The sequence below is a fragment of the Enhydra lutris genome, unplaced genomic scaffold (assembly GCF_002288905.1).
Source record: "Enhydra lutris kenyoni isolate GAN:26980312 unplaced genomic scaffold, ASM228890v2 scaffoldscaffold24, whole genome shotgun sequence".
In the NCBI taxonomy this organism is placed as follows: Eukaryota; Metazoa; Chordata; class Mammalia; order Carnivora; family Mustelidae; genus Enhydra; species Enhydra lutris.
The window spans coordinates 470139-497383 of NW_019154108.1; the positions used below are offsets into that span (position 1 = coordinate 470139).

At 59.4% G+C, this 27245-nt stretch overlaps 1 protein-coding gene across 9 annotated transcripts in view; it reads right to left on the bottom strand.

Moving 5' to 3' along the window:
- Positions 1–27245, bottom strand: part of LOC111150867 (G protein-coupled receptor 161) — a 49962-nt gene that overhangs the window by 1734 nt on the left and 20983 nt on the right. For 8 of the 9 annotated variants that reach the window (XM_022508517.1, XM_022508519.1, XM_022508522.1 and 5 more), the window contains 4 exons: positions 16314–16730; positions 8740–9464; positions 3072–3176; positions 945–1104 (listed from right to left, as the gene is read on the bottom strand). In XM_022508517.1, the coding sequence (XP_022364225.1) occupies positions 945–1104; positions 3072–3176; positions 8740–9464; positions 16314–16730 (1407 nt within the window). The remainder of the gene's footprint in view (positions 1–944; positions 1105–3071; positions 3177–8739; positions 9465–16313; positions 16731–27245) is intronic. The other variant, XM_022508523.1, reaches the window with a different exon arrangement.

A 27245-nucleotide genomic window follows, 5' to 3' on the forward strand; every position in this document is an offset into this window, starting at 1 on the left:
GGCGGCCGGACCGTGCGGCGGCCGGACCGTGCGGCGGCCGGACCGTGCGGCGGCCGGACCGTGCGGCGGCCGGACCAGGGAGGCTTCGCTCAATTTCCGCTTCCGGGGTGACGCGTGACAAAGCCCACAAGGCTGCAGGCCAGACTCTGTCCTCGCGTCTACTTTGTCTCTCCGACCTCGGTGGCTGTCCCTCAACTCGGCTGGAGTCGGGAGGAGAGAGGGGACCGCGGCCAGCCTAGAGGGGGGACCGCGGCCAGCCCAGCGCTCGGACTGGGCCCTGGTTCCCTGTCCCGGGGCATTGCCACGCCCCCGGCTCCGCCCCTTCCGCGCCCGGGGTGCGGGCGGCGGTGCTCACGGGCCGGGGCTCCGGGCAGAGAACCCTCCGTCTGTGGACGCTCTGCCTGGCCCTGGCCCCCTACTGATCAGCGTGTCCGGAGGGGAAAGCGGACCCCGGTGCCGGAGGCGACAAGGCGCTGCGGCTGGACTCAGGACAGGTGGGTGACGAGCGTGGGCGCTGGAGCGGGGCTGTTCCTCTCCTGGAACTCACGTGCCCTCACCGACCCCAGGGGCCGCACAGGTCGCGGCGGCGCCCTCGGCTGAGGTAGGAGCCCTGGAGGGGGCACTGCTTCCGCTTCCCACGAGAGGCGGCAGAGGCTCGGGGCGGGCAAGTTCGGCTGCCTGCCCGCGCCTCACCCAGACACGAGAGAAACTGGGGAGGCTCAGAAGCTATTACCCGACCCGCAGCTTCCGAGGGAGATGGGAATCAGGATGGGGGGTGTCCACCTAGAGGTCAACAGCAACCGCCCCCAGGCCCGGATGCCGCCCACTCCGACAGCGGGGCCCTAAGGCCGAGGGAGCCGGGCAGGGCGGCGGGCAGGGCGGTGAGGCCTGGGAGGCTGGGGACGGGAGCACGGCTGAGCCGAGGAGCTTGCCCGGATCCTCACCCCTGCCCAGGCGGTCCTGAAGCAGCTGCCGCAGACCAACCTTTAACTTGTTCCACTTCGTCCTCAAAGGTCACGGAGCTCCTTCTCTTGGGGGGGCAGGTGCAGTGGGAGGGAGGGCTGTCCTCGGACGTGCCGTCCTCCAGCAGCATCACGTCTGTGCCTAGAACCAAGGCTGGGCTGTGCACACAGGACTGGCGAAGCGGGGTCCTCCCCCCACCCTCCCCGCCCCCCTGCACCCTCTCTCCGCGGGTTCAGTCCCGCCAACAGCTGCGTCTACCGCCTGCAGTGTCTGCCCAAGAAACACGGGTGCCGCACCTCATTTCGGGAGCCGCGTCAGACACGAGGAGCACGGCGTGCTACCCAAAGAGACAGGTGACATACGACAGGTGACTCGGGGCATTGAGCCAGGCCTGGGATTCCGGGGGGGGGGGGCAGGGCCCTATGACACGGAGCTTTGTGTCTGGATTTCCATCATTGTTAAAAATACGTTGTGCTAAATAAACGTTTAAAACTTCAAAATGTAGAGTTCTTTGGAGATCAAAAAAGAACTGAAAAACCCCTCAAAAAAGTGGGGAAACAAAGGCAGAGAGGCAGGGGGTCCTACAGAGAGAGCTGGCAGAGCAGGGGTGTGGGGGTCCGGCCTGAGAGCGGACCCTGGTGCGACACTGGGGCGCATGTTGGGACCAGCCTTGTGCTACCCCGCCCTCCAGCCTGCAGCCCTTCACGGCCCCGGTGCTCCGGAACGAGGAAGACGGGGCAGCCCGGGCTCCTCCTGCTGCGTCGGGCTGGCCTCAGCTCGGGGTCAGCCCGCCAGGTCACGCTCCACAGGGCCCTGGGATCCGCGGCAGGCCACCGAATCCCTCGGTGCCTCCAGGCCCCCTCACAGAGCTGGTGAGGACGAGGGGACGCGTGTGGCACAGCGTTAGGTGCCCAGTGGGTGCTCAGTCAGTGCTGGTCGTTCCGAACGAGGCCCAGCTGGCGAAGGGTCAGGCTCACACTCCCGCATGCCAGCTCCGGGTGACCCACGGGCCGTACTCCTCCAGGCGGCGAGGCCTACCCCCTCCTCCTCCTGCCTGGCCTCCTCCTCCTCCACGGTGTCCCACTCAGAGAAGCTGTGCAAGTCCCCTCCCCAAATACTCCGCAAAGGGCCGCCGCTCCCCCCCCCCCCCCCCCCCCCCCAGTTATGGTCTTTCCTTCAGGGCAGAAGCACGCGGGACGGCGGACCGTCCTCCCCAGTCCACAGAAAGCTCCAGAAGGGCAGCTCGCCGCTCCACCTCTAGGAGCTGGCGCAGGGCCTGGCCAGACGAACATTTACTGCGCGAATAAACATCCGTCCGCGGCTCACGGGCCCCCGTGGGCTGCGGGCAACGGGAAGGAGCCTGGGGAGGGACCCAGAGACCTTCCTTTCCTTCAGCTCCTGCGAGGGACTCAGAACCAGTGGGGCCGCGTGGCCAGCGGCCAACCCACGGGCTGGCGGGCGACAGACGTTTGCAGGGAACGTTCTGCCTCCGGAGAACACCGTCCACGACAGGCCGGGTCTCTGTCTCGGCCCTCAGCCTGCCCCAGAGGTCCGTGGCACAGGCCGCCGGCGGGAGAAGCAGGTCAGGGCCGGGATGAGATTTCCGGAGCTCCCGGCGGCGGACACGGCACCAACTGCCCGAGCTGTCAGCCCAGCTCGCAGGCCCCGGGGTGGAGAGCGGAGGCCTCTGCCGCGAGGGGCGCCCGCACCCCGCGAGGATGGCGACATCACAGGCGGCGGCGGGACAGATGCGCTCCGGCTGCAGGATCCCCTGGGGGCCGGGTGACAAGGCCCTGTGACAGACGGAGGACCTTCCCGGCTCACAAGCGGGGACGCTCCGGGGCTTAGAAAGAGAGGGAGCCTCTTGCCCAAGAGAGCCCAGCTCGGAAAAGGCCCTTTGGACACGGACCACCAGCAGCAGGACACACACCGGTCCGGCCGGCCATCTGACACAGACGGGGACAGCTCCCGGTCCCCCGCACGGTAACCCTGCACACGTTCCCCTCCCTGGAGCCTGTCAACAGCCCTGTGTGGGGGAGAACGGATCTCAAGTCCCCGTGTTATATGGGGAAACCAAGGCACGAAACCCTGGCAGCCGGGAGGCCTACCTGAGTCCTGGGAGCAGCTGAAGGCGGTGTCCCCCGTGCTGCTGCTGTTCCCGAGGGGCTGTCCGCCTGCCATGAGCGCTGTGAGGTGGGGGGACAGGCCCAGGTCTGAAAGGGAAAGTCGGCACCGTCAGCACAGACCAGGCCCTGCTGAGGCAGCCACGGACCCTCCATCTTCGGTTGTCCCCACCGGCCTCGCCGCTGCCTCCCCCGTCCTCTCTGTCCCTTGCAAACCGGGCTCTCCACCCACCGCGGGATCGGAAGCCCCCAGCTGCCCTTTTCCCTTGTTCCTGCCCCCAGGGGGGGTCTGCACTGTGACAGGATTCCCTGGGCCCCCCAAAGAGGAAACTCTCACAACAACACATGCCCACAAGACAGGGGGAGGGAAAACGGGGCAAATGGGATTGGGAGGTGACCTCCCAGTTAAACGGGATGTGGGCGCACCGTGACCTCCTGAGATCCCGCCTGCATACTGGAAAGGAACTTTGAAGTGGTGTAAACCGCCAAGCGGGAGAGAATGCCCGTAAGCCAGAAGGTGGGGACGGGGTCCCGACCCAGGGAGCGGGGCCGGCGGCTGGGGAGGCCAGGGCGGAGGCCGGTCTCACCCAGGGCCCCCCAGAGCTCAGGAGCCGGAGGCCAAGCGGCGTTTGCAGCAGGTGGGGCTGGACAGAAAGTCTCTACGGGCGGCGGCGGCCCCCGCACCGCTCTCCCCAGCCCCGGCTCAGGTGTTCGGCCCCCCTTGCTGGCAGGAGGGGCAACCCGGAGGCCCGGCCTTAGAGACCCCGCCACGGCCGAGGCGACCCCGGACAAACCACAGGCGCAGCGACAAGCTGCACAGTTAACGTGGGCCGTGCCCCGCCCCTCGGCCTCCTGAGCGCACGCGGGCCTCGCCGCCAGCACGGAGCGTGGCCGCTCACCGGACACCCGGGGACAGGGCCGGCTTGAACGAGATGAAGGATCACGGAAGAAACAAAGAGACTGCGTCTCAGAACAAACAACGGACGGAGCTAAAGAAGTAAAAAAAAATCTCTCCACGAGTCCCCGGAAAAAGTTGCGAGAATAATGACGGCACGAGCACGAGAGCCAGGGGCCCTGGAGGCCACGGCAGTCACGAGGAGCTCAGCTCGCAGCGAGGACACCTGCGCACACGAGGGCACGCCCGTCGGCTCAGCAGGAAGGCCCGGGCCGAAGGGCCCCCGTTCTCTCCACTCGCACCGCGGCGCTTCGGAGAGCACGAGGGGATGCCAGCGGGCTTTCTTCCTGCCCCGGAGCCGAGGGCCTGTCGAGGAGGCCGGGCTTCTCTCCGAGTCACCCCTCCGTGAACTTGGGGAGTCGGAGCGTGTTGGCGGGGAGGCCCGGGCCCAGAGAAGACCCCACACACGCTGGGCCCCATCCCGGGCTTCGGCTTCAGCATGGGACCGCGTGTCGGGGAGCCCGGCCTGGGGAGGAGCCCGTGGGGGGCCAGGCGCCGGCGACTGGGATGGCCCAGGCCGTGGTGGTTCGGGACACGTCTCTGAGGCTGGGTGAGAGCCAGCACGCGGCCTGGTCTCCAGCAGCCGGACGCGTGTCCGAGCCAGACCGCTGTGGCTGGGCGGGAAGGTCTGGAAACGGCTGTCAGGAGGCCCTGCCCCGGCCTGTGTTTATCCAGCATTTACCCTCGACAGCGGGCGCTGTTACCCTGGGGCTTCTCGCACGGAACAATACCACATCTGCTGGGTTGGGCCCAATCCAAGCCCTGTTACGAGATTAAAAGAAAAAAAAAAAAAGGCACCAAGTTGACAGGCCCCGGGGAGCTGGTCAAGCCTGGGGTGAACTGGAGTCACTAGTGCCTTTAGGAGGCTGGAAGCACCGCGGTGCGCTCTGGGCTGGATCGGGCACATGGAAGTCGCCGGAAGGCCTCCAGGCGGCACCTGGAAGGACGGTGCAAAAGCGAAGGCCCCGGGGTGGCCTTGTGTCCCTCCGGCCCAGACCGCCCCAAGGGGCCTGCGGCAGGACCCTGCTCCTGAGTATGTCTGCAGCTCCTCCCAGAGGGCGGCTGGGACGGCTCTAACCCGGTTCCCGGAGCTCCGAGCACCAGGTGGCATTCGTAGCGGCTGCCTTCACACAGCACCCAGGCCACCCTTCCAGCCTGGGGTGGGCCCTGGGCTCCCTGCCCTGCCGGCTGAGGAGGTCTGTGGTAGCCCGTGGGAGAGTTGCTAGAAGGACAGTTTGGCTGAGGAGGTCTGTGGTAGCCCGTGGGAGAGTTGCTGGAAGGACAGTTTGGCTGAGGAGGTCTGTGGTATCCCGTGGGAGAGTTGCTGGAAGGACAGTTTGGCTTTTTCCCGGAAGGGTCCTGACAGCCCGCAGACGCCGGTCAGCCGGGGCCTCGCAGGACCCCCTGTGAGCGCTCAGCTCCCCTTCCTGCACTAGAAGCCCGTGCCAACGCCGGGGCTGGCCCACCCTCCATGAGGTGGCACAGCCTGACAAGGTCAGGTGGCCCGGAGATCCGCACTGCTCGGGGAGCCCCTCAGGAGTCTGTCAGTAAGCCTTACCAGGCAGGAGGTCTTCTGGTGGCTCGGACAGGAGGCATGAGGGAAAACCCAACCCCTTCCTTGCTCCTCTTCGGCCTGGGGCTAACACGGCGAGAAAACCCAGGCTCACTGATTATGGTGGGTGCAGCTCCCGGGCCCGGGAAGGCCCACTGAACACCAGTCCCTGCACTTTTCTACCCAAAAGCATCTGGCAAAACTGTTTTCCCTCTGCGGAGAACGACCAGGAGCTGCTTTGGGACTCACCAACCAAACCCCAGCGGGTGTTTCCCGCCCCTTCTCCCAGCCCCACGACCTCGGGCGGCACCGTCACAGGCTGCACGGAAAGCCTCAGCCATAACCAGAGGTCTGTCCTTGTGCTAGCTGCCCCTGCCCCAGTCTCTGTCCCCGTTCTTTTTCTTGCCCCATGCCTAGCTTCCACGGACTATAAAGCAGGTCCTGTTTTTTGCCTGGAAGACAAGTGATTCCACAAAAGGTGGGTAAGTCAGTCAGAGAAACGAAACCAGACCCTGCATGCGGTCCTGGCTCACGAGACGTACTTGGAAACACGGACTGGCCAGGGGCAGAGGACGGCATCTCAGTGGTTAAAATCCTAGGGTACGGAGAGAATCTTCTCCTCTGATCAAAAAAAAGTCCCTCTCTTGGGGATGCCTGGGTGGCTCAGTCGGTTAAGCGTCTGCCTTCGGCTCAGGTCAGAATCCAGGGCCCTGGGATCGAGCCCCGCGTCGGGCTCCCTGCTCGGCGGGAAGCCTGCTTCTCCCTCTCCCACTCCCCCTGCTTGTGCTCCCTCTCTCGCTGTGTCTCTCTGTGTCAAATAAATAAATAAGACCTTAAAAAATAAACACGATGGAAACGTCTCTTTAGGGGGAAAAAAGATCCCTCTCTTGATCTCAGGGTTGTGAATTCAAGCCCCATGCTGGACACGGAGCCTACTTCAAGAAAAAAACAAAGAACAGATAGTCCCCGACTTCCTTCCTCTCTCCTGAAGTGACACTCCACCAGCCCCTGAATAAACGGGCGATGCTGGTCTGTCGCTGCCTCAGGGACAAGCTGTCCTATTGATCACCACTGAACAGTCAGGGTGGCTATGAGCTGTTTCTTTCCACCCTCCTGAGCGGGAAGACGGGAAGACGGGAAGATGGGGGACTTCCCCACACTGGGATCTGAACTAGCTGTTCCCAGCCGCCCTACGTGCCTTCAGGTCTCTCTCCCAGCAGCCCCTCCAGGGGATAATCTCCCTCAAACACGACCCAAAAACACGGAGGGCTAATAACACAGTACTGACTGCTGGAGGCAAAAAAATGCTAAAAATCCAGGGTGAAGGCTGAGGGAGAGAGAGGATCCTCGCACAGCCTCGCTGTGTCTTAATTACAAAGGAAACAACAGTGACTTTACAGGGGGGACCCACCGGATACCCCTGTATGGGCTGAGTGTGTCTCCCTAGAATGCATAGGCCCTAACCCCGGCGGGACGGCATCTGGAAGCAGGGCGTCTGGAAGGTAACGAGGAGTCGATGAGGGCGTGAGGGTCAGACCAAGCGGCTTGCTCTGTCCTGTGTCCCCACCTCCCCCTGCGAGCCGCAGCAGGAGGACAGCTAGGGCGAGCTCAGCAGAGCGCAGCCAGCGGCACCCTGACCTGACCGAGGGCCCTCCGTGCCCGTGCTGGGAGCCCCTGTCTGGCGGTCTGCGACGGCACCCTGAGCCTAGACAGGAAGCATCGAGGCATCACGGACTAGTAATAAGACATATGTGCCCCTGACGTGACTGTTGGGTCGGCGGCTCCGGGAATGCAGGAGAAACAACAGAAATGACCACCAGGCCGCCATCTTCCAGGCCCCCCGGCCTTTCCTAACCCTTGACGCTCCCGCCATAAGGATGTACGCCCAGCTCACGTCTCCACAAGCAACCTGATACCCATCCAAGAAACCGGAACATCAGGACTCCCAACCCTCCAATCCCGAATACCCTACCTAACACGGCTGTGAGCCTATGCCCGGTCTTAACCCAGATAAAAGACCCACTCGACCCCCTCCCGGCGCGACTTCCCCGACTCCTCTCCGGGGTCACGGAACCTCGCCCGAGGGCGCCTTTCATGAATCTTGCCTTGTGCCTACTTCACCTGGTGTCATTTATCTCACCTGTAAAACCTAACGGTGACCACGACGGGAGCACGGCACCCAGCAGCTCTCCCGCCCCGAGCACACGACCTCATTCCGACGTGAGAACGCACCGGCGAACGGACACGCAGGCCCGTCCACGAAATCCCCGACCAGCGCCCCGCGGAGCGTCACGGACGCTGAGGGAAGCACGAAGACCCCTCAAGGCCTGAACAAGACAAAGGGAGCCGGGACAGGAGGGGGAACGGGATCCCGGCACCGGCGAGGGACGGGCACGGGACGGCGGGTGGAACCCGAGCCGACTGTCTAGTTAACGCGTTGCACCAAGACGAGCGTCTCAGTTTCGGCAACTGCCGTGGCTCGGCCAGACGCGAACGCCAGGAGCGGCAGGGTGGGTGCGACGCTCCGTGCCCACTGCCCGGCGCTTCTCCAAGTCTAAAATTATTCCAAAATAAAAAAGGGTTAAAAAAAAATCGATCTCTCTAGAGTCATTACTCTGGGTCTCACCACAGGCCGAAGGCCCGTCTCCAGAAACTTGCTCCCACATCAGTCACCAGAGGGAGGCGCCGCTTCACACACGGGGGACGGTGACATTTCAGCTGGGGGCAGGGGCCCCCGGTTCGGGAATTGCCAGCGACACTAAGGAACGGCCCGGGAGGGGTGCGCTCGGGCTGGGCGGCCGAGGCCGGCGGGAGCACCTGCGAGCGGGAAGAGCTTTACGGAACCCCGGGAACACGGGAGGGAAGCACGGGCCAGGAGCGCGGGCGGCGGCCCCACGGTCCGGCTGTCGGTAGAAAGGCGGCCAGCGAGCCGGGGCCGGGCTGACAGAAAACACACTTCTGAACCCTGGCATCCCCTGCCTTGAGCTGCGGAGCTTGCGGGAGGGAGCGGAAAGGACCCGGGACAGACACGGGACGCTCCGCAACATTCCTTCCCCGAAGGACACCTGGGCTTGGAGGCCCCGAGCTCACCCACAGGCTACCCCGGCCTGAGGGGGCCTCCCCGTCCCGGCACGTTCCCGCATCACCTGTGATCCTGTTGGAGATGCTGAAGAGCCGGGACGTCCTCTGTCGCTGCACGAACGGCTCCCGGTAGTACCGATCCCCAAAGCACATGCCCAGCAGCTCCTTGCGGACCGTCTTGTTCCAGAGCCCATAGATCAGGGGGTGGCAGATGGCGCTGGTGAAGGACAGCCACGTGGCCCAGGTCTCCAGGGCCGGGGAGACGGAGTTCTTCCCCCAGAGGGCCTCGGAGGTGATGACAAGCATGTAGGGGCCCCAGGTGATGGAGAAGGCCCCGAGGACCACCAGGATGGTGAGGAGAGCTTTGCACTGGTTGGCCGAGTAGACCACGCCCTGCAAGGCGGTCCTCCTACTGCCCGACGAAGAGGTGGAGGTGCTGGAGTTCTTCCTCCCGTCCCTCTGGGCGTCCTCCCCCGCCAGGACCACCGTACCACAGTGCACCTTGCGCGCCTTGACCCTGGCCACCCGGAAGATGAAGCCGTAGCACACCAGCATGACCAGAAAGGGGAACAGGGCGCACCAGATCTGCCAGAAGGCCGTGTAGCCAGGCTCCCGGTGCCACGCGGCCACACACATCCACTTGAACTCGTCGAACTCCACGGACGACCAGCCAAACAGAGGTGGCAGGCAGCCGACGAGGGAGTGAAGCCAGATGTAGACCAGAGCCATCACAGCCCGGTTCCCTGTGATCTTCATGGGGTACGCCATGGGGTACAGGACAGCATAGTAGCTAGAGAGAGGATGGAGGGAGACGAGAGAGAGGAGTCAGAAGGGGAAAATATCCCAGAATGGGCCCCCAGTGCTCTCCAATGTGGGGAGCTTGGATGAATTTCTCCACTCGATCCAGCCGCGGGTGAATGCTCCTGAAACAGCTCCTTCCCCCATCTTGTCCCTGACATGTCATAGACAGGGCCAGGTTACACAACTTCGTGCGAACCTTCTTCCCTCAAGAGCTGGATGCCAGGATGAACCCAGAGCTCAGGCAGTCCTGTTCCCAGGTCACCGCACCAGAGCCCAGTCAGAGCAGGAGCTGTGGGAGTTCTACGGGATCCAGCTGGATCACCATGTTGCTGGCATGAATCCCCTTAGATCAGTTTTCAGAGGGTCATTAAGAACCAGAATAGTGTGGGCGCCTGGGTGGCTCAAGTCATTTAAGCGGCTGTCTTCAGATCAAGTCATGATCCCAGGGTCCTGGGATCGAGCCCCACATCAGGCTCCCGGCTCAGCAGAGAGTCTGCTTCCCCCTCTCTCTCTGCCTGCCGCTCCCCCTGCCTGTGCTCTCTTTCTCTCTCCCTGACAAATAAATGAGTAAAATCTTAAAAAAATAAAACCAATAATATCAAAGGACTATGGAGTTCATTCGTCCGATGACCATTCGCAGAAGGCTGGCTGTGCTGAGCACTGTGACGTGCACAGAAAGGCAGTGAGGAGAGGCGGAGGGAGACAGACAGCAAGAACAGCAGGAGAATCTGGGATGCTAAGAGCCACACACCAGCCTCACAACAGCTGCTTAAAGCGGTGAGCGTTGTCACTATCCTCGCCGTACAGATGAGGACACTACAGCAGAGAAAGAACCCGTAGCCTGCTCAAGACAAGGGGCAGAAACAAGTCCCATGGCACAGGCCAGCGGGAGGCCACCTGGCAGGGCTGGCTGCTGATCCCTCAGCCCTGTGTGGAGGGGGTAGGCTGGGCAGGGCACCTGTTTCAGGGGTCAGAGCCAGCTCCTGCCGGAGATGGCCCCCAGACCCAGGTCTTCAAAGATCAGAGGCCCTGGCCAGGAGGAAGTGAGGAGGAAGGCATCTGGGGGGTGGGGGGGAGCATGGAGAGGTGAGCCAGCGTGCGCCCCGTGGGGAAGCTGCCCGAGCACAATCAGACAGAGGCAGAGCTGGAGGTCAGGGGCCAGAGGCCAGGGCATGCGAAACCTCAGGGCAGGCCTGAGCCTTGAACTGGAAAGGGTGAGAGGATGGAGACCATGGGGTTGGAAGTAAGCTAGTCCCCTTCCCACCCAGACATTTTATCCAAAGGAAATGCTGTTTAATGAATAACAGGGTTTCCCCACGAGGGCAGCATGTGCGAAAAGAAGGGGTGTCCATGCAGACGCCGCCTGGTACAGGCAGGATGTGAGAAACGCCTGTGGTCATGAGAGTCACACGTCTCCCGTGAGGCCTTCTCCCCACAGGCACCATCCTGAGTCACCCCTAGGCACCGGCAGCTCAGGGACAGGGCCACAGCCTGAACTGCTCCCCGCCATGCCTCTCCCGGGGGACCGCCCCCCACTGCACCCTTGCGAACCACCGTCCCCACCCGAGGAGAGCCTGGGACGGCGGACGTCAGGCGCATGCTCCGGCTGAGATGGGGCGTGGGCAGACCGTGTTCCTGACTGTGGGTCTGAGGCGGATCCCCTGGGGCCGGCATGGATCACAGCTCCACCGCGCACGGCCTGGGCTGAAGCCGTCGCAAGCTCATCCCTGGGTTTGCATCCTGCAACGTCCATGCGGCTCAGGGAAGGAGGGTGCCTTCGGAGCTGGAACGCCTGGGCGCGGACGGTGACTGCCTGTCTGTTCGTGGCTCTGCCGTCTATGAGCTGTGTGACCTCGGAGGCTGATTCAGGCTCTCAAGGCTTCCGTTCTCAAACACGGGAACCGCAGGAGCCCTGCCACAGGTCTGCTCCGAGGACTCAACGGGCTGGACGGAGGGAAAGGCCCGGAGCGTGCCTGCTCCTCACACGGCAGAGGGGACAGCGCCTGGCCTCCCCCGTCCACCGACCTTTCTCCCTTCCTTCCTGAAAATGAGAGCCCAGATGTGTGTGCTGCTCCCAAATGCCATGACCGAAAGGGGACACTGGTCCCTCCTGAGTCCCGGGAGATGAACTGGGCCATTCTGGGGGGTCTCCTACCTCGTGCCGGGTGACGGCCGAGACCCTGCCCCCTGCGGCACCATCCCAGTGCACGACGTGGGAGCGCGTATGCTCAGGCAGGGTGGAGGGGCACGTGGGAGGCTTCCTTCACTTTAAAAAAAAAAACAAGGCAGGGGCACCTGGGTGGCTCCATGGGTTAAAGCCTCTGCCTTCGGCTCAGGTCATGATCTCAGGGTCCTGGGATTGAGCCCCGCATCGGGCTCTCTGCTCAGCAGGAGCCTGCTTCCTCCTCTCTCTCTGCCTGACTCTGCCTACTTGTGATCTCTGTCTGTCAAATAAATAATATCTTTTAAAAAAACAAAACAAGGCAGAGATTTTGACTTTCTTTCTTGTGAGCTTTACTTGTTGAGAGAGAGGAAGAGGGCGTGTAAGCAGAGTGAGGGGCAGAGGAGGGAAACCTGCGGAGAGCGGGACCTGATTCTGGGCGGAGGGTTCCCACGACCCATGAGATCACGACCTGAGCTGAAACCAAGAGTTGGACGCTACGTGCCGAGCCAGCCAGGGGCCCCAGATCTCTATTTTTCTCTGCCTCTTTAAGACTGTGCGGGCCCTCTGACCTTAAGACCCCACAGCACGAGCCTGTCTGGGTGTGGAACCCAGGCCTGGGGAACGTTAACCACGCGGCCCCTCTGACTGACTCCGGCCTGGCGGTGGTAAAAATGATGACAATTAATAAGCCGTTCTCCGTAACAGAGCCTTGTGGCTGTTCTCAACACGGCTCGTTACTGTTGCTTTACGGCCGGACTTCTCATGCTACCCACGGTTCTGGGTCCACCACAGACGACGGTTCTGGCCACGAGCAGTTCCAGTGGGACGTGACCGTAAGAGTATGGCCCCAGCTGGGCCCTGCATCCCCTCGGGGTGCTGGGGTCGGGGGCCCGTCTCCCAGAGTCAGAGGGGCCCCTCACGGAGCAGAGTGCCTCCATTTATTTCCAGACCCTCCAAGTACCACCCTGGTTTTAGGGGCTGTTTTCTGTTTTTGTAAAATGCACAGCTCTGTGAAGATGCAGAACATTCACTCCACATCTGCCCACCAAAAAAGAAAAAAAGGATTAGGATTTCATAGATTTGAAACTTCATTTCTTTCCACTTAGCCTCATTTAGGCCTAGTTGCAGGCTGAAGGAGAGCACAGAAAAGCGACCGCCCGCTCCCCCGCAGGCCATCAGAGGCCGAAGCGGAGGGCTTCCGTGGTCTTCTGGGCACTTAACCGGCTGCCGGAGCTCAGTCTTCTCTCCAGCGACTCATCTTTACGCAGGAGCCCAAGCATGAGCCCTGGTCCCACCAGAGGCCCCCCGCCATGTGGCGTGTAACTGAGCTGCCGTCACGCAGCATTGCTGGACGCCCGGTGGTGCCCAGGACGGCCCGCAGCGAGGGTGACCCGGCCGGAGACGGCAGCACCGCCAGGCTGGAAACCTGGAGCCCATGAACCGCCCACCGGACCTGCCGGGGCGCTCGCGTCGTGGTCTGTGGGGCTGAGTAGGAGCCCGGCCTTCCCCTCCTCGCCCCGGACGAGCTACCTACCAGCAGCGTGGGCTTGGACGGTTTCACAGAGCCCCACTTGGCCCATCTGCAGGATGGGGGTCGGTCAAGCTGCTGCTCACCGGCTGGGATGAGAGTTCATTAAAAGCACAGTGTGGCGCCTGGCAGGGGACTGGCCAGCAGCCCCTCTGGTTGGGGTCACGACCAGCACCTGGGATCTCGCCTCGTCTGCTTTCTCAGAAACGCGCCCATCGCCTCCTTCTCGCCCCGTTCTCTCTGCTCCTCCTCTGTCCGGTTTCACTGCTTTTTCTTCCTCTCTCTCCCACCACTCCCTCCCAGCCCCTCCCATCTCTCCCTCCTCCCGTCTCTCTCTCTCTCTCTCTCACACACACACACACACACAGTTGCACCTTCAGGTTCCCAACAGACCAGGGCAAATATGTGACCTCCAAAATCACCAAGCCTGAGTAAAATTAATTTACTGAAACTAAGCAGGCAGGAGTGCTGTACGTCATTTAAACGGACGGATCAAGGTACCTGGTCCAGTCAATCTGCATCTTGGAACCACGTGAATGACCAACAACAAGAAAACCAAGCGTGTGTGCCCGGAAGTCACCTGAAGACCCCAAGCTTCACGCTGTCCCCACACTGTCGTCACAGGGGTCCGCCAGCTCCACCTCGGCTTGCAGGGCAGTGACCGGAGACCTACCCGTCACCACAGGGAGGCCGCGGTCCCTTCTCCACTCGGGCTGGGTCACGAGGGGGCACCGGCGCCGGGCTGCGGGGCCTGGGGCGCGGGGATCGGAGCTCCAGGGGGACAAGTGCGCTGCCGTGTGTCGCGGGTGTCAGCCCGTCTCCAGCCACGGCCCTGGTCTCCAGCAGCGACAGACCCACACGCCTCCCCCGCTCCCCAATCACGCCCGGCCCCCTGCCCCTTCTCCCTGCTCCACCACCTGGCGGTCCCTCCAGCACAGTAATGTCCCGCCTACTCCGCGGTCCGCATATGATCTCATCCTACGTCCCTGCCCCTGCATGGGCTCCCTGGCGTGTCTGTTCCTCTCGCCCGGTCGTGTCTCCCCAGCAGCCGCCGCTGGGCCAGGCCTGCATCCCCGAAAAACTGTCACAGAACAAGTGGAGTCCGTGCCTTCACGGGTGGGTCCTTCCCACCGCTTACGCACCTCTGGTCCTACTCGGTGTTCCCACTGATGAGCCCAAGTGTCCCCTTCCCCGGGGGCTTGCCCAGCCTGCCCCCAAAGTGGGATGGCAGCAGGGCCCGTGGCCGTAGTGTTTCGTGTTCACCACCACACCTGCCTGCCCGCCCGCCGCCCCCACCCCGTAAACTCCCGGTGGACAAGGTCTGCCTCCTGCCAGCCTGAGGACTCCGCCCAGAGCCTTCCCCGGACCGGCTGGCCGGCGCCCCAGTGGGAGAGAAGCGGCTGGATGGGGTCAGCTCTCTCCGCGATGGTGCACTCTGACAGCGGGACGGGACGCCCTGCTGAGCTCACCGGGAACCTGATGTTCAAGTCAGCAGACGACCTTCCCACGCAGCACGATCTCCCAAGCATCCATATAGAGAGGACTCCCTAAGAGGCACTTAAAAACGCATCCCCCCGCTCTGCTCCAGCCGTGGGCCCTCACTCTGTGCCCCACAGGACCCGGGGCCCAGGAAGGGACACTCAAAGGGACTCGATCTTTAAAAAACAGAGAAATCAGAGCAGGGAGATCCCACACCTCCCCACAGACAACAAGGTGCAGTCGTTGTCTTTAATGTGACGTGACCAGCCTCAATGGGCAGCTGACAGCGGCGACTGCAGTAAAGCTCTGTTCGAGCTTCTAAAAACCTGCCTTTGACACACGAAGAATCTTAAAAGTGTGTTTACGCCAACCGAAGCCACCGCCCCCACATGCTCCTCCAAACTGCCATGGAGCAAAAAGCCAGGAAGGGACAGTAGAAATAAATCTCGCACGCCCAGCGGACGGACTGCCATGCATCCGTCAAAACGTGTTCTCAAAGGGCCTGTGGCGTTTGCAGGTGGGAGGCAGAGCTCATCATCGCTTCCTAACTAGAAAAGCAGAAACCACACGAGCCGAGAAGCCCATTTAAAGAAACAGGCTGGGGGTGCCTGGGGGGCTCAGGGGTGAAGCCTCTGCCTTCGGCTCGGGTCATGATCTCAGGGTCCTGGGATCGAGCCCCGCAGCGGGCTCTCTGCTCAGCGGGGAGCCTGCTTCCTCTTCTCTCTCTGCCTGCCTCTCTGCCTACTTGTGATCTCTCTCTCTCTCTGTCAAATAAATAAAATCTTAAAAAAAAAAAAAAAAGGAAGAAAGAAAGAAACAAGTTGTCCGCGACCAAAACTGACTAGAGGCAAATACACTGAAACCGAAAGATCACTTCTGAGGGCTGGGGCTACAGATATTTATTCTAGTCTTTACATTTTCTGTGTCATTTTCATCGGGAAAAAAAAAAAGGTAATTAGAGAGGCCAACTGACGAGTTCTGGCCACTCAGTCCCTTCAGCCTGCGTTCCACAGCCACAGAGCGGCAGCGTCTGGCCTTGGGCCTGCTGGAGGCCTGGGCTCTGGGCGCCGTCCAGCTACCCCTCACCAGCTGACGACGGATGGTCCCGGGGGAGCCCAGGGCCGTGTCACCTCGTGACGAGAACTCCGACTCCGTGTTGTCCCTGCCTCCGGCCGGCCTCCTCCCCCATGCGCAGGTCAGCCTGCGCCTCCCTCAGAGTCAAACACCTGCAAGTGAGGGATGCAGTGACCATCTGCAAAATCCTCACCAGCACGAGGAGCGCGGGGTCCCCCCGACCTGCCGGACAGCAGGCCGCCCCCTGGGAAAGCCTGACACATCACTTTTCCCAGCTTCTTTTTCTCATCTATAAAGCACGCATCAGAGGTTTCAAGAACTTTTTGTTTTAAGCATTGGAGTCTCTTGTAAAAAAAAAATACATAGATAAACCTAAATGCAATGAAATCAGAGGTGGCCAGAGTGAAGGAAGGGCTGGAGGAGGAGGCAGAGCTCTGCTTGCTCGTCCTCCCCGGCAGAAGCCCCGGACGTCCTCCCAAGGAGCTGAGACGGAGCGGAAGGCACAGGACCAGACGACCTCCCGGGGCCCCCCCACCCCCACTGCCTGCCACACGATCCCTCCTTAACCCTTCAGTTCCCTGAGGCCAGCTTACCGGTCCACGGCGATGACCCCAAGCGTGAGCATGCTGGCCGAGCTGATGAGCAGGTACAGAAGGGCTGAGAAGTTGCACCAGACCACACCGAAGACCCATTCCCTCCGGACGGAGCTGGTGGCCACAAAGGGCAGCACCAGCACGGACAGCAGGAAGTTGGACAGGGTCAGGCTGAAGACGAACTTGTTGCTGAGGGTGAGCAGGTAGGACTTCTTGTACAAGGTGACCACGACGAGCAGGTTGCCCAGGCAGACGAAAACGGTGATGATGACGATGGTGGCAAAGTCAGCGATGGCACCGCCCCCGGCGCCACCGTCCTCGTGCGTGCGGTTACTCAGCTCCTTCCTGTGGCCGAGGGAGGAGTTGAGGCTCATGGTCAGGCACCTCGGCGTGCGGCGGGCAGAGCATGCCGGGCGGCTGGAGAAAGAGGTAAGACCGGCGCACGGGGAGAGACGCGTCAGACCCCATCGAGCGCACGTGCCGCACGAGCCGCCCGAGCCCCAGTTCTCCCGCCACCGACCCTCCGCTCGTCTTCCCCGCCCCAGCGCCACCACAGCGGCCTGTTCCCTACGGCCAACCTCCTGTGTCGCTCCCTGCGTCTCCTGGAACGATGGGCTCCTCCAGTCTAACCCAACCTGCTCCTGTGCCCCGAGGCCAGAGGTTCGAAACCTTTGATGTGCTGAGGGATGCTGGGGAGTGGGGGGGCGATTCTCGGCCCCGCCCCCCAGATGCTGGTCCCAGACTCACAGCCCCAGCCGAGCAGCCTGCGTTTTGAACAGGGGGCAGGTGGGCTGTGGTGCTTTGGGGCCCCTGCAATTCAGGGGTTCCCCGAACCAAGCAGCGGTAGCAGCACCTGGAGCCACAGAGACGGCCAAGTTCAAGCAGACCCCTGGGCGCCGGACCGGAACCTGCACTGACCCCACCCCCGCTGGTCGTGCGCCCGGGAAGGTCGGACAGTGCGCTTGTCGTAGGGGCTCTCGGAGGTGGCCGAGCGGGGCTCCGGCGAGCACCGCCTGTACTGAGGCCTCATCCCTGTCCCGGTGAGCCGCGGGGAAGGCCGGCAGGGACCTAAGCAGGTACGTGCAGGCCGCTCTCCGTGACGTGCAGTCCTGCTCTCGGGTCGCTGGCTCGGGATCTGGGCTAAGCTTGAAGGTTGACATCTTAGCACTCGTCCTACAGGACATTTCTCCAAACATTTCGTCTACACTCATCAGCCAAAACCCCACAGACACGTCCTCCGCCTGCTCTTGCTCCCGACGAACAGGAGACTCCAGAGAGCAGGAGCGCTTTCCTGCCACGGGCCGGCTGTCAGGAAGCCTGGTGCCTGAAGGGCCACACACAGCAGAGCCTCCCCCGCCCCCCGCCCTTGATCTGACACCACTGTCCCAAGGCCTTTGGCCCCAGGGAGCTGGTGGCTGAGAGGCCCCCGTCCCCTTCCAGCAGTCCCGAGGGCAGGTCAGAAGGCTTCCCTTCCGAGGGAGCCGGCTGCCCGGGCCGGAGGTCTGAGCAGCATTGAACAGTCCTCCCCTCGAGCCTTTAAATGCCTCACAGGTGACTTGCCTTCCCTTCTCCAGATGTAAGCTCCACCTGGAGGATGCCACCTCCAGACCCTTCACGAATTCAGACACCCCTGTTTGGACCTGTTCGCAGACAATGATGACCCTCTTGCTTTGTGGTCCCCAGAACTGGATGTGCCATTCTGGTTGTGAGCCGCTGGGTGTCGAGCACAGGGGGCAATTTTCCCCATCACCAGGACAATCTCCTGCTACAATCCGCTCTCAGAACGCATTTCCTTTCAGCAACGGCATCATCCTGCTGGGCTTCTCTGACTGTGCTCAACTAAAACCCAAAACTTACACACACGTGAGTTCCTGTGAAGCCAGGTGACCCCAGTCTAGAACTTAAGGCATTAATGTTTTGAAGCCTAAATGCAACACGTTATTTCTACTAAATTTTATTTTGTGCATTTTGGCCCATATTTCCAGGCTGCTGAAATATTTTGTTTTCATTTAGTTACGCAGTATGTTATGTACCCCCGCCCTGTGCAATGAACATCCTTTATAGGTTTGGCTTCTATACCTGAGTCTGTAAGGTTATTTCCGGGTTTTGTCCCTTTTCTGTGAGCTATGAATTTTGAATTTTGTTAACTCTTATAAGTAAACTATTGGGATGCCCGGGTGGCTTAGTCGGTTAAGCGTCTGCCTTCAGCTCAGGTCGTGATCTCAGGTCCTGGGATCAAGTGCCGCGTCGGGCTCCCTGCTCAGTGGGGAGTCTGCTTCTCCTCCTCCCTGCACCTGCTCTCTCTCTCTCTCTCTTTCTCTCAGGTAAATAAATAAAATCCTTAAAAAAAAAAAAAAAAAAAACCTCTTAGGGGCGCCTGGGTGGGTCAGTGGGTTAAGCCTCTGCCTCAGCTTAGGTCATGATCTCAGGGTCCTGGGATCAAGCCCTGCATCAGGCTCTCTCTCTCTCTGCCTGCCTCTCTGCCTACTTGTGATCTCTCTGTGTCAAATAAATAAATAGAACCTTCAAAAAATAATAAACAAATAAAATACAGTATTTTGACTGTAAATCGTTAATGATATATATTCTATGGACCAGAGAACTACTCAGTTTACTTAGTGGGCTTGGCGCTGTCAGCGGTGCTGTAATTTTACAACTACTTAGAACATAGAGCAAGTGAGTCTACGTGTTTACGGAGAAAGGGGGCACGGATTACAGAACAGGGAAAGGAGACGAAGGGCCCCACGGTGTTAAGTGGGCTACTGGGGGCGTCAGTATGAACTCCCCGTTCAATCAGACAGAAACAGGTCCAAGGAAATCCCCCAGAATGCAGTCAGAAAGATTAAGAAAGTAAAACTAACAGAATAAGAGGCAAATGAGAGAATGAGTAGGAAGTGCTTTATTATTCAAGCAAAGCAGAGTAGTATTTCTCACTAATTAAGGGAGTCCTGTCTGCTCAGATGGTGAACTCGGCCGACGTGAGCATCTCCGCCACTCCAAATCCTTTGAAATACGGGGTTAAATATGACCCAAGGTTTTTGTTGTTTTTTTAATTGTTTTTTATTATCCTATAATGTATCATTAGCCCCATGGGTACAGGTCTGTGAATTGCCAGGTTTACACACTTCACAGCACTCACCATAGCACAGACCCTCCCCAATGTCCATAATCCAGCCACCCTCTCCCCAACACCCCCTGCCCTGCAACCCTGTTTGTTTTGTGAGATTAAAGTCTCTTATGGGGGCGCCTGGGTGGCTCAGTGGGTTAAGCCTCTGCCTTCGACTCAGGTCATGACCTCAGGGTCCTGGGACCGAGCCCCGCATCGGGCTCTCTGCTCACCGGGGAGCCTGCTTCCTTCCCTTCCTCTCTCTCTGCCTGCCTCTCTGTCTACTTGTGATCTCTGCCTGTCAAATAAATAATAAATAAAGTCTTTAAAAAAAAAAAAGTCTCGTATGGTTTGTCTCCCTCCCAATCCCATCTTGTTTCATTTATTCCTTTCCTCCCCCCTCAACCCCAACATGACCCAAGGTTCTAAAAAGGATAACAAAGAAAAAGAAAAGCCAAGAAACAGAAATCCATAGGTACCAGAAACAGAGAGAAAATTCAAAGCCAGAGTTACAATCCCACACTTGTGGCCAGAAGAACATGAGACATAGTTCGCTAGGGCCGAGGCCTTTTATGTGGGAGGGTGACTTTGAGCTCCATGGGCAGAGAACCGGAACAGAAATCCTGCATAAATCCTGGTTTCTAGAAGGGCTGTCCCCTCCATGAAAAAGGGATTACAAAAGCTCCTCCCATGGACAAAGAGAAGCAGCAAAAACACAGCCATCGACCTGAGGTTCTGGGTGGAGGATGAAACGCTTCCTTCCATGAGAAATCAAACACCGAGTCCCGTGCCACGCTAATGCGGGCACCAAACCCATGCACTGTGAAAGGGGCAGAGACCAAACTGATGACGTGGAAGCGAGCGCACGGCATTCATGTGGAGGCAGAGTCAACAAAACAAGAAGCAGAACTGACATTCCAAGGACTTACACTAATAGGAAAAAATGAATGAGACATAAATGCTATTAAAAGCTTTAAAAAGAAAAGGAAGAAGAAAGAAAAAGAAAGAAAAAAGAACCATAACAAAAGAGCAGACATCGTGAAAAAATGATAAGCAATTGCAAAAACGAGCAAATAGAAATTCTAGAAATTAAAATTTTAGTTGTCAAAATTAAAAACTCAGTGGTTATGCTGAGCAGCAGATTTAGCTAAAGAGAAAGATGGTGAACTGGAAGATAGCTCTGAGGAAATTACTCAAAATGCAATTAAAAAGATTAAGAAACTGAAAATACAAAGAGCCAAGATCAGGAAGGATGGGATAAGAAGATCCAACACAGGTTCGACGGGAGGGCAGCAAGGGATTAGACAACGTGGGTAGCAGACACTGCGAGGCACCTACCCAGCCACTACTCTCGTTTTTCTCCTATGGGCAGGCCTCTGACTTAGTGTTGGTGGTATCCTCCTCCCAGGGACCCAGAGATGGCAGATCCCATCCCCAGTTCTGAGAGCTGGATGCTGGGTGGTCTAAAGTAACCCTCGTGTTCCCTTTTCTTCCAATCCTGGCAAAATAGTCAGGAGGAGAAGTCGGGGGCTAGTGGGGGTGGTAACGGGGATATCTGGGGAAGGCTGCTCTGATCTCACAAAGATGCAAGGAAGAAAAATCTTTTCCGGAAGTCCCTAAGGGCAAAGAAAGCACAGAGCTGTGGCAGCCGTCTTGGGATCCTTGGAGATGCTGAGCTGGCGTGGTCAGCACGGCAACCAACGGTCAATCCTTGGGCCGCTGAATCAACAAACCTTCAAGTCACTTCATCCTGGCTTCTGGTTATGGGAAATACCTTTCTTAAAATGATTTTTATTTGTATTTATTTATTTATTTATTTATTTATTTATATTTGACAGAGAGAGAGAGAGATCACAAGCAGGCAGAGAGGCAGGCAGAGAGAGAGAGAAGCCGGCTCCCTGCTGAGCAGAGAACCCGATGCGGGGCTCAATCCCAGGACCCTGAGACCATGCCCTGAGCCGAAGGCAGAGGCTTACTTAACCCACTGAGCCACCCAGGCGCCCCTTAAAATGACTTTCAGATCTTTGTCAATTAAGTTTCTATTACTTGAGTCGAAAGCATCCAACCGGCATTAGGTCGCGCTACGCTGTCCGCACCGAGGTGGACGTAGTTCTTAAACAGGGGCTGAACATTCTCTAGAGTTAAAGAAACACACGAGTCCTCAGAATGAAAGGGCATATCGAGTTCTAAGAGTAAATCCAAAAAAAGTCTAGGATGCGCGGTTGGCTCAGCTGGTTCAGCGTCTGCCTCCAGCTCAGGTCATGATCCCAGGGTCTTGGGATCGAGTCCTGCATCGGGCTCCCTGCTCGGTGGGGAGTCAGCTTCTCTCTCCTCTCTGCTTGTGCTCTCTCATTCTCTCTCTCAAATAAATAAATAATCTTAAAAATATTTAAAAACAAAACAAACAACAAACAAAAGACAGAAAGAAATTAAGAAAGCACTACTAGTGCGTGTTACCGTCCAGCAGCCCCACAGCTGGCTCGGGAGCTGGGGCACAGAGAACCCAGGGCTGCCAGATGAGCCCGAGGTCCTCTGGCCCAACCTTTCCCAGGAGGCAAGGGGCTGTGGGGGCCAAACGGCCACCCACCAGGGAAATCCAAAATCCTGGGCTCCGCCAGGAGGCCTGCAGTAGGCGGTACAAGCCCCAGCCACTCTCTCGGGGTGAGCCCTTGAAGAACAAGAGGGAGGGCTTGGAGTGGCCCCGCCAGCGGAGGCGTCCTGGCCGGCAGCCGGATTCCACAGGGCCTGACAAGCCGGGGCCCGCTGCAACGGCGGCAAATCCGCGGGTGACTCACACACCACCTGCGGGCCAGGTCTGCCGCCAGACACAAATGGGGTTCAGAACTCCCACACTCACTGTGTCCTGCCTCGGGCTGCAACTCTGACACAACACGAGTGTCTCCTGGCTAAGGGGGGTTTTAAACATTTTTATTCATTTATGTGCTTGAGAGAGAGAGTGTGAGCAGGGGAACGGGGGGCAGAGGAAGAGGGAGAAAAAGAATCTCCAGCAGACTCCTTGCTGAGTGTGGAGCCCGCTGCGGGGCTCGATCTCAGACCCTGAGATCATGCCCCGAGCAGAAAACGAGAGTCGGACGTTAACTGACTGAGCCACCCAGGCGCCCCGGGACTGAAGTTTTAATAAACGTCTCAGAAGTTATTCCTGACAGGTCACCGAACGCTCCCTCCTCCTCCCGGCCGCGGCTCGGCGAAGCAGGGACCTACCGCTCTCGCTGCCCCTCGCCCTCCGGCCGTTCCCAGAGACCGTGAACAGCCTGCCCGGTTAGACTGCGGGCCGCCGCTCCAAGTCATCCAGGGTCAAACCGTGACACTCAACTATGTGATCAGTATCGTTGTGGGGTAAAAAACAAGGCAACATTATGGAATATTGAGACACGTATCTACTGTGTTTTATGGTAATTTCCGAGAAGTAATTCTAGAAGTACCTTGACCTGCAAAAACAGAATTACTGCAAAGTAAGGATAGATTACCTCTCGTTTAATTGTGCAGACTTGGATATTATTCTATTCTATTCTATTCTATTCCTCCTATTTCTTTTTTCTTTTTTTAATCTATTTATCTGTCAGAGAGAGAGGAAGCACAGGCAGGGGGAGCGGCAGGCAGAGAGGGAAGCAGACTCCCGCTGAGCAAGGATTCCGACGCGGAACTCGATCCCAGGACCCTGAGATCATGACCTGAGCTGAAGGCAGACGCCCCACGACTGAGCCGCCCAGGCGCCCCCCCTCGTATCTCTACCTAGGACTCTGACTGTCATCAAGGGCAGCGTAGCCACTGCGGGTCGGCGGCCGCAGGACACGGGCCAGGGGGTGAGCAGGTGTCCTTGGCACTCACTCCGGGAGGGCGCTCACAGGCGAAGCTGTGGGAGCCACGGCGAGATAGGGAGGGGCGAGGGGCTGAGAGGGCCGCGAACCCCCACAGACACTGGTGAGAGTCTTCGACCGACCCACCTGCCCTCCCGGGTCCCGGAGCCACCGCACCTCCTCGTCACCGAGGCGAAGCAGCTGGCTTCTGCCCCTCGCAGCTCCAAGAGCCCCAGCTTGTACTCAGACACGCCATGGTCTGCCCACGAAATGCCAAGACCCCACTGTTTTGGACGTTAGCACCGGGGACCGGGACGCCGCAGGCCCGGCCTTCCACGGCCTTCCGGAAACCGCACGCCCTCCCGCTGCGCTCATGGTCCCCGCGCGGGGATGTCTGGGACTAGGAGATCCGTGTCCAGTCCACAAGCCCCTACGAAGCCAAGAAGGCCCCCGGCCCCCCCATGACCCACAGAAGTGAGGCCACCAAAGGGCCCGCGAGAGCCCGCGGACAGCAGGCCCAGCTCGCTGGGCGCCAGAGGCCCTGCGGGTGGAGGCGGCGGTTCTCCTGGAGGCTCTAACGCCGGGCCGTGGGACGTGACAGGACACGCCCGTCCTCTCCTGAAGTTTTCTCAGAAAACCAGTTTCTGGGACAGGAGAGTCTCCTCCGACGTCCTCAAACCTCCCCGCAAGGGAGCGGCTCACTGCGTCCTCCGCCCGTCTTCCCGAGGAGCCCAAGCGGCCTGGAGGCTGGGCCCCGGCCCCGCTGCCCGCGGGTTTCACGCCCATCGGACGCTGGGTGGGCGCGGAGGACGCACCAAGAAGCAGCCCTGCAGGCCCGGACGTGGTTCTGAACTTCCCACGAGCCAGGCGAGGGTTCTGACCCTTCTCACGGGGGCTCAGTCACCTCAGCGCCTGCAGACGTCACACCCGTCAGTCGCCGCTGGGGGGCGGGGGTGGAGCTGGGGAGAAGGTTCTGGTAACTACCTTGTTTTGCACTAAGGTCCCCAAGATCGATGGTCAGCCCCCCCCACCCCGCGACAGACCAGATGAGAGCCGGGGAGCGATCACGAGATCCGCAGGTGCCTCCCCGTATACCTGCCGTCCTTCCGGGCACTCGCGTGACCGTTGTCCCAAAGGCAGCAGGTGCAGCAGGCTGGCTTCTGCCAGCCCAGAGCCCCTTGTTCTTGTCCCCTCGGGGCCACCACAAACCTAGGAATGTCCTCGCTCCAAGCCTCTCACTGCACACGCAGAGCAGGTCTGAGCTCTGGTCTGCTTGGGGAAAGGTGCCGTGGAAGGAAAAAACACGGCGGTCAGAACCGCAAATGGCCCTAAGCCCCTGACTGAGTTCCTGATGTGCAAGTGGGAGAGACCTGGCCTTGGTCCCCCCTGCACGGACGTTATCCACTTGCGTACCTCACTGCCCTTCACAGCATCCTTCAGCAGCAACTAGAAGGCTGGAGGCTCTCCACAGACTGGGACCACGCCCACAAGGGTCAACACGGAGTCTGCCTCACGTCGTCCCAAACCAAGCGCCCGCACCTCAGCATGGAGACTTCCCAAGGCTTGGCCCTTGACCCATCCCCTTCTCCCTACACCCCTGAGACTCTCATCCATTTCCAGAGTGTTACTTATTTTTAACTAATAATAAATAGTATTTGCAAAACACTGTGAACATACAACATGTCCCGACAAGCATCATCTCATTAGATCATCTGGGTAACTTCTGAGGCAGGATTTGGTCAAAATTATGCTTCTCCCCATTTCAGAAAGGCAGCCTAACCTATGGTTAAGAGCATGAAATCTACAACCAGAGAGTCTGGGTTCAAGTCCCGGCTCCACTACTCACTGGCTCTGTGACCTTGATGTGTCCCCTAAACTCTCTGGGCATGAGCTTCCCCTTCTGTAAAATGGGGACAATACTCGTGCTCAGGCACCCGTCTCCTAGGGTGGGTGGGAGATGTCAAGAGGTTAAGATTTGTACAGGGCTTAGAATAGTGTTTGGAACCATGTAAGTGTTTGTTAAATAAGTAAAGCGGGGAAACTGAGGCTCAGAAAGGTTAAGTGCCTGGTCTGAGAAAACTAGGTCCGATGGCCACAAGGCCACCATCTGTCTTCAGCCCATCCGTTCACCACAGAAGACTCAGCACGGTGTGGCCTCACCTCCAATTCCGACTTCTCGCCCACCAACCCCTCCACGGGCCTCTGGCCCAGCCAGCCGTGCCGTGTGCTTCTCTGTCCGGCTTCCTTTTGCTTCAATCCCTCCTCCACTCGGGACACCCGCCCTGTGTGTGCAGCAGCTGCGTGAAGCCATACGGAGCCTGAAACGTGCTTGGGCCGACCGGCCTGATGACTTCCCGGGAAGAGGGAAACGAGGAAACAGACAAGCGGGGGATGGGGAGACCGAAGCCTGAAGAACGAGCGGAACAGACTGAGTCAGCACACGGGACTGGCCAGGCCTTCTGGGACCCGACGCCAAGGCACAGGCAAAAACAGGAAAAAACAGACAAACTGGACTCCATGAAGACTTAAAAATCTGTACATCCGAAGGTACCATCTGCAGAATAAAAAGACAACCCACAGCACGGGAGAGAACGTGTGCAAACCACGTATCTGATTAGGGATCCCTGTTTAGAATACATTAAGAACTCCTAAAATTCAAGAACAACCTAAAACAAAACAAAACAGAACAAAAAACCCTGTGCCCAAAAAAGAGATGTAAGCGGCCAGCAGGTACACGAAAAGACGCTCCACATCACTGAGCATTAGGAGCAGCGGATGAAACTACGAGGAGACACCGTCGGACCCTCGTTAGAACGGCTGCCGTCAGGGACAGAAAACCACTGGTGCCGGAGAGGATGCGCAGAGATTGGAGCCTTTCCGCTCCGGCGCCCGGCATGCACTGCAAGGCGTTTCTCAGAAAATCAAATACTGAGTTACCATGCGGCCCAGCCGTCCCCCTTGTACTCATGAACCCGACATCACAAAAGCAAGGTCTCGAGGAGAGACGTGAGCGCCGTTTCCTAGCGCCATCATTCACGCCCGCAAACGTGCAGAAGCAGTCCAAGTGTCCACCGAGCGATGAGCGGGTACGCAAGGTGTGGCGCGTCCCTCGGCCGTCACAAGGAGGCTGTGACGTCTGTCACAAGGAGGCCCCGACACGAGGGAACCTGGAGGACACTGCGCTTCGTGGCACTGGTGGGCACGGAATGACAGATGCTGGACGACTCCCTAACAGGAGGTGCTCAGAGCCACCGGGACACTCGAGGCAGAGGTGGGAGCTGCCAGGAGGGGGCACGGGGGGGCTGGTTAACGGCTCAGTTTGCCGGGAGGAGGAGAGTTCTGTGACGGATGGCGGGAGTGGTTCCACAACCCAGATTTGCGCACCTAACAAGGGCAGTTCCACGTTAAATACAATAGAGAAAAAAGCTGAAAAACATATTTATTCAGGGTTCCTTCCCTTTAACACCTCTGCCCACAGGGTCTGGAGAGTCAGCAAGGGAAGGCAGCAGCTGGCTCCCCCCAGGGCCGGGGAAGAGCGCCTCTGGCACCAGGAGTGAGCCCGCACCCCAAAACCGGCAGGTGGGGCTGGGTCTGACCGGGATGATCCCTCCCTCCCCCGCTCGTCCAGCACGGACCCCCAGGCTGAGCCTACCCAGTGACACAAAACTCAGCCTCTCTGCTGCAGGTCCTGTCGTGCTGGGGATGCGAGGGACACTCTGTCCTAAGCCAGGCTGCACTCGGAGCCAGGGACGGCCAGATGAGTTTCGAAGGGCCCTTGGCCTCCCCGCCAGGCCATCACAACACCACCCCCTGGCGTGTCCCGGGCGACGCGGAGGGGGCGACCAGCCATCTCAGCCTCTCGGAAAGTCCACAAACCACCAGCCGCTCTCACCATGAAGACAGCTCGGCAGGGCAGAGTCCTAAGTCCCAGGGGAAAAGCCCTTTGGGAAAGGCCGGGAACGCAGCGTGGTCTGACCGCTGCTGCCTGGGGAAGGGGCAGATCCTAAA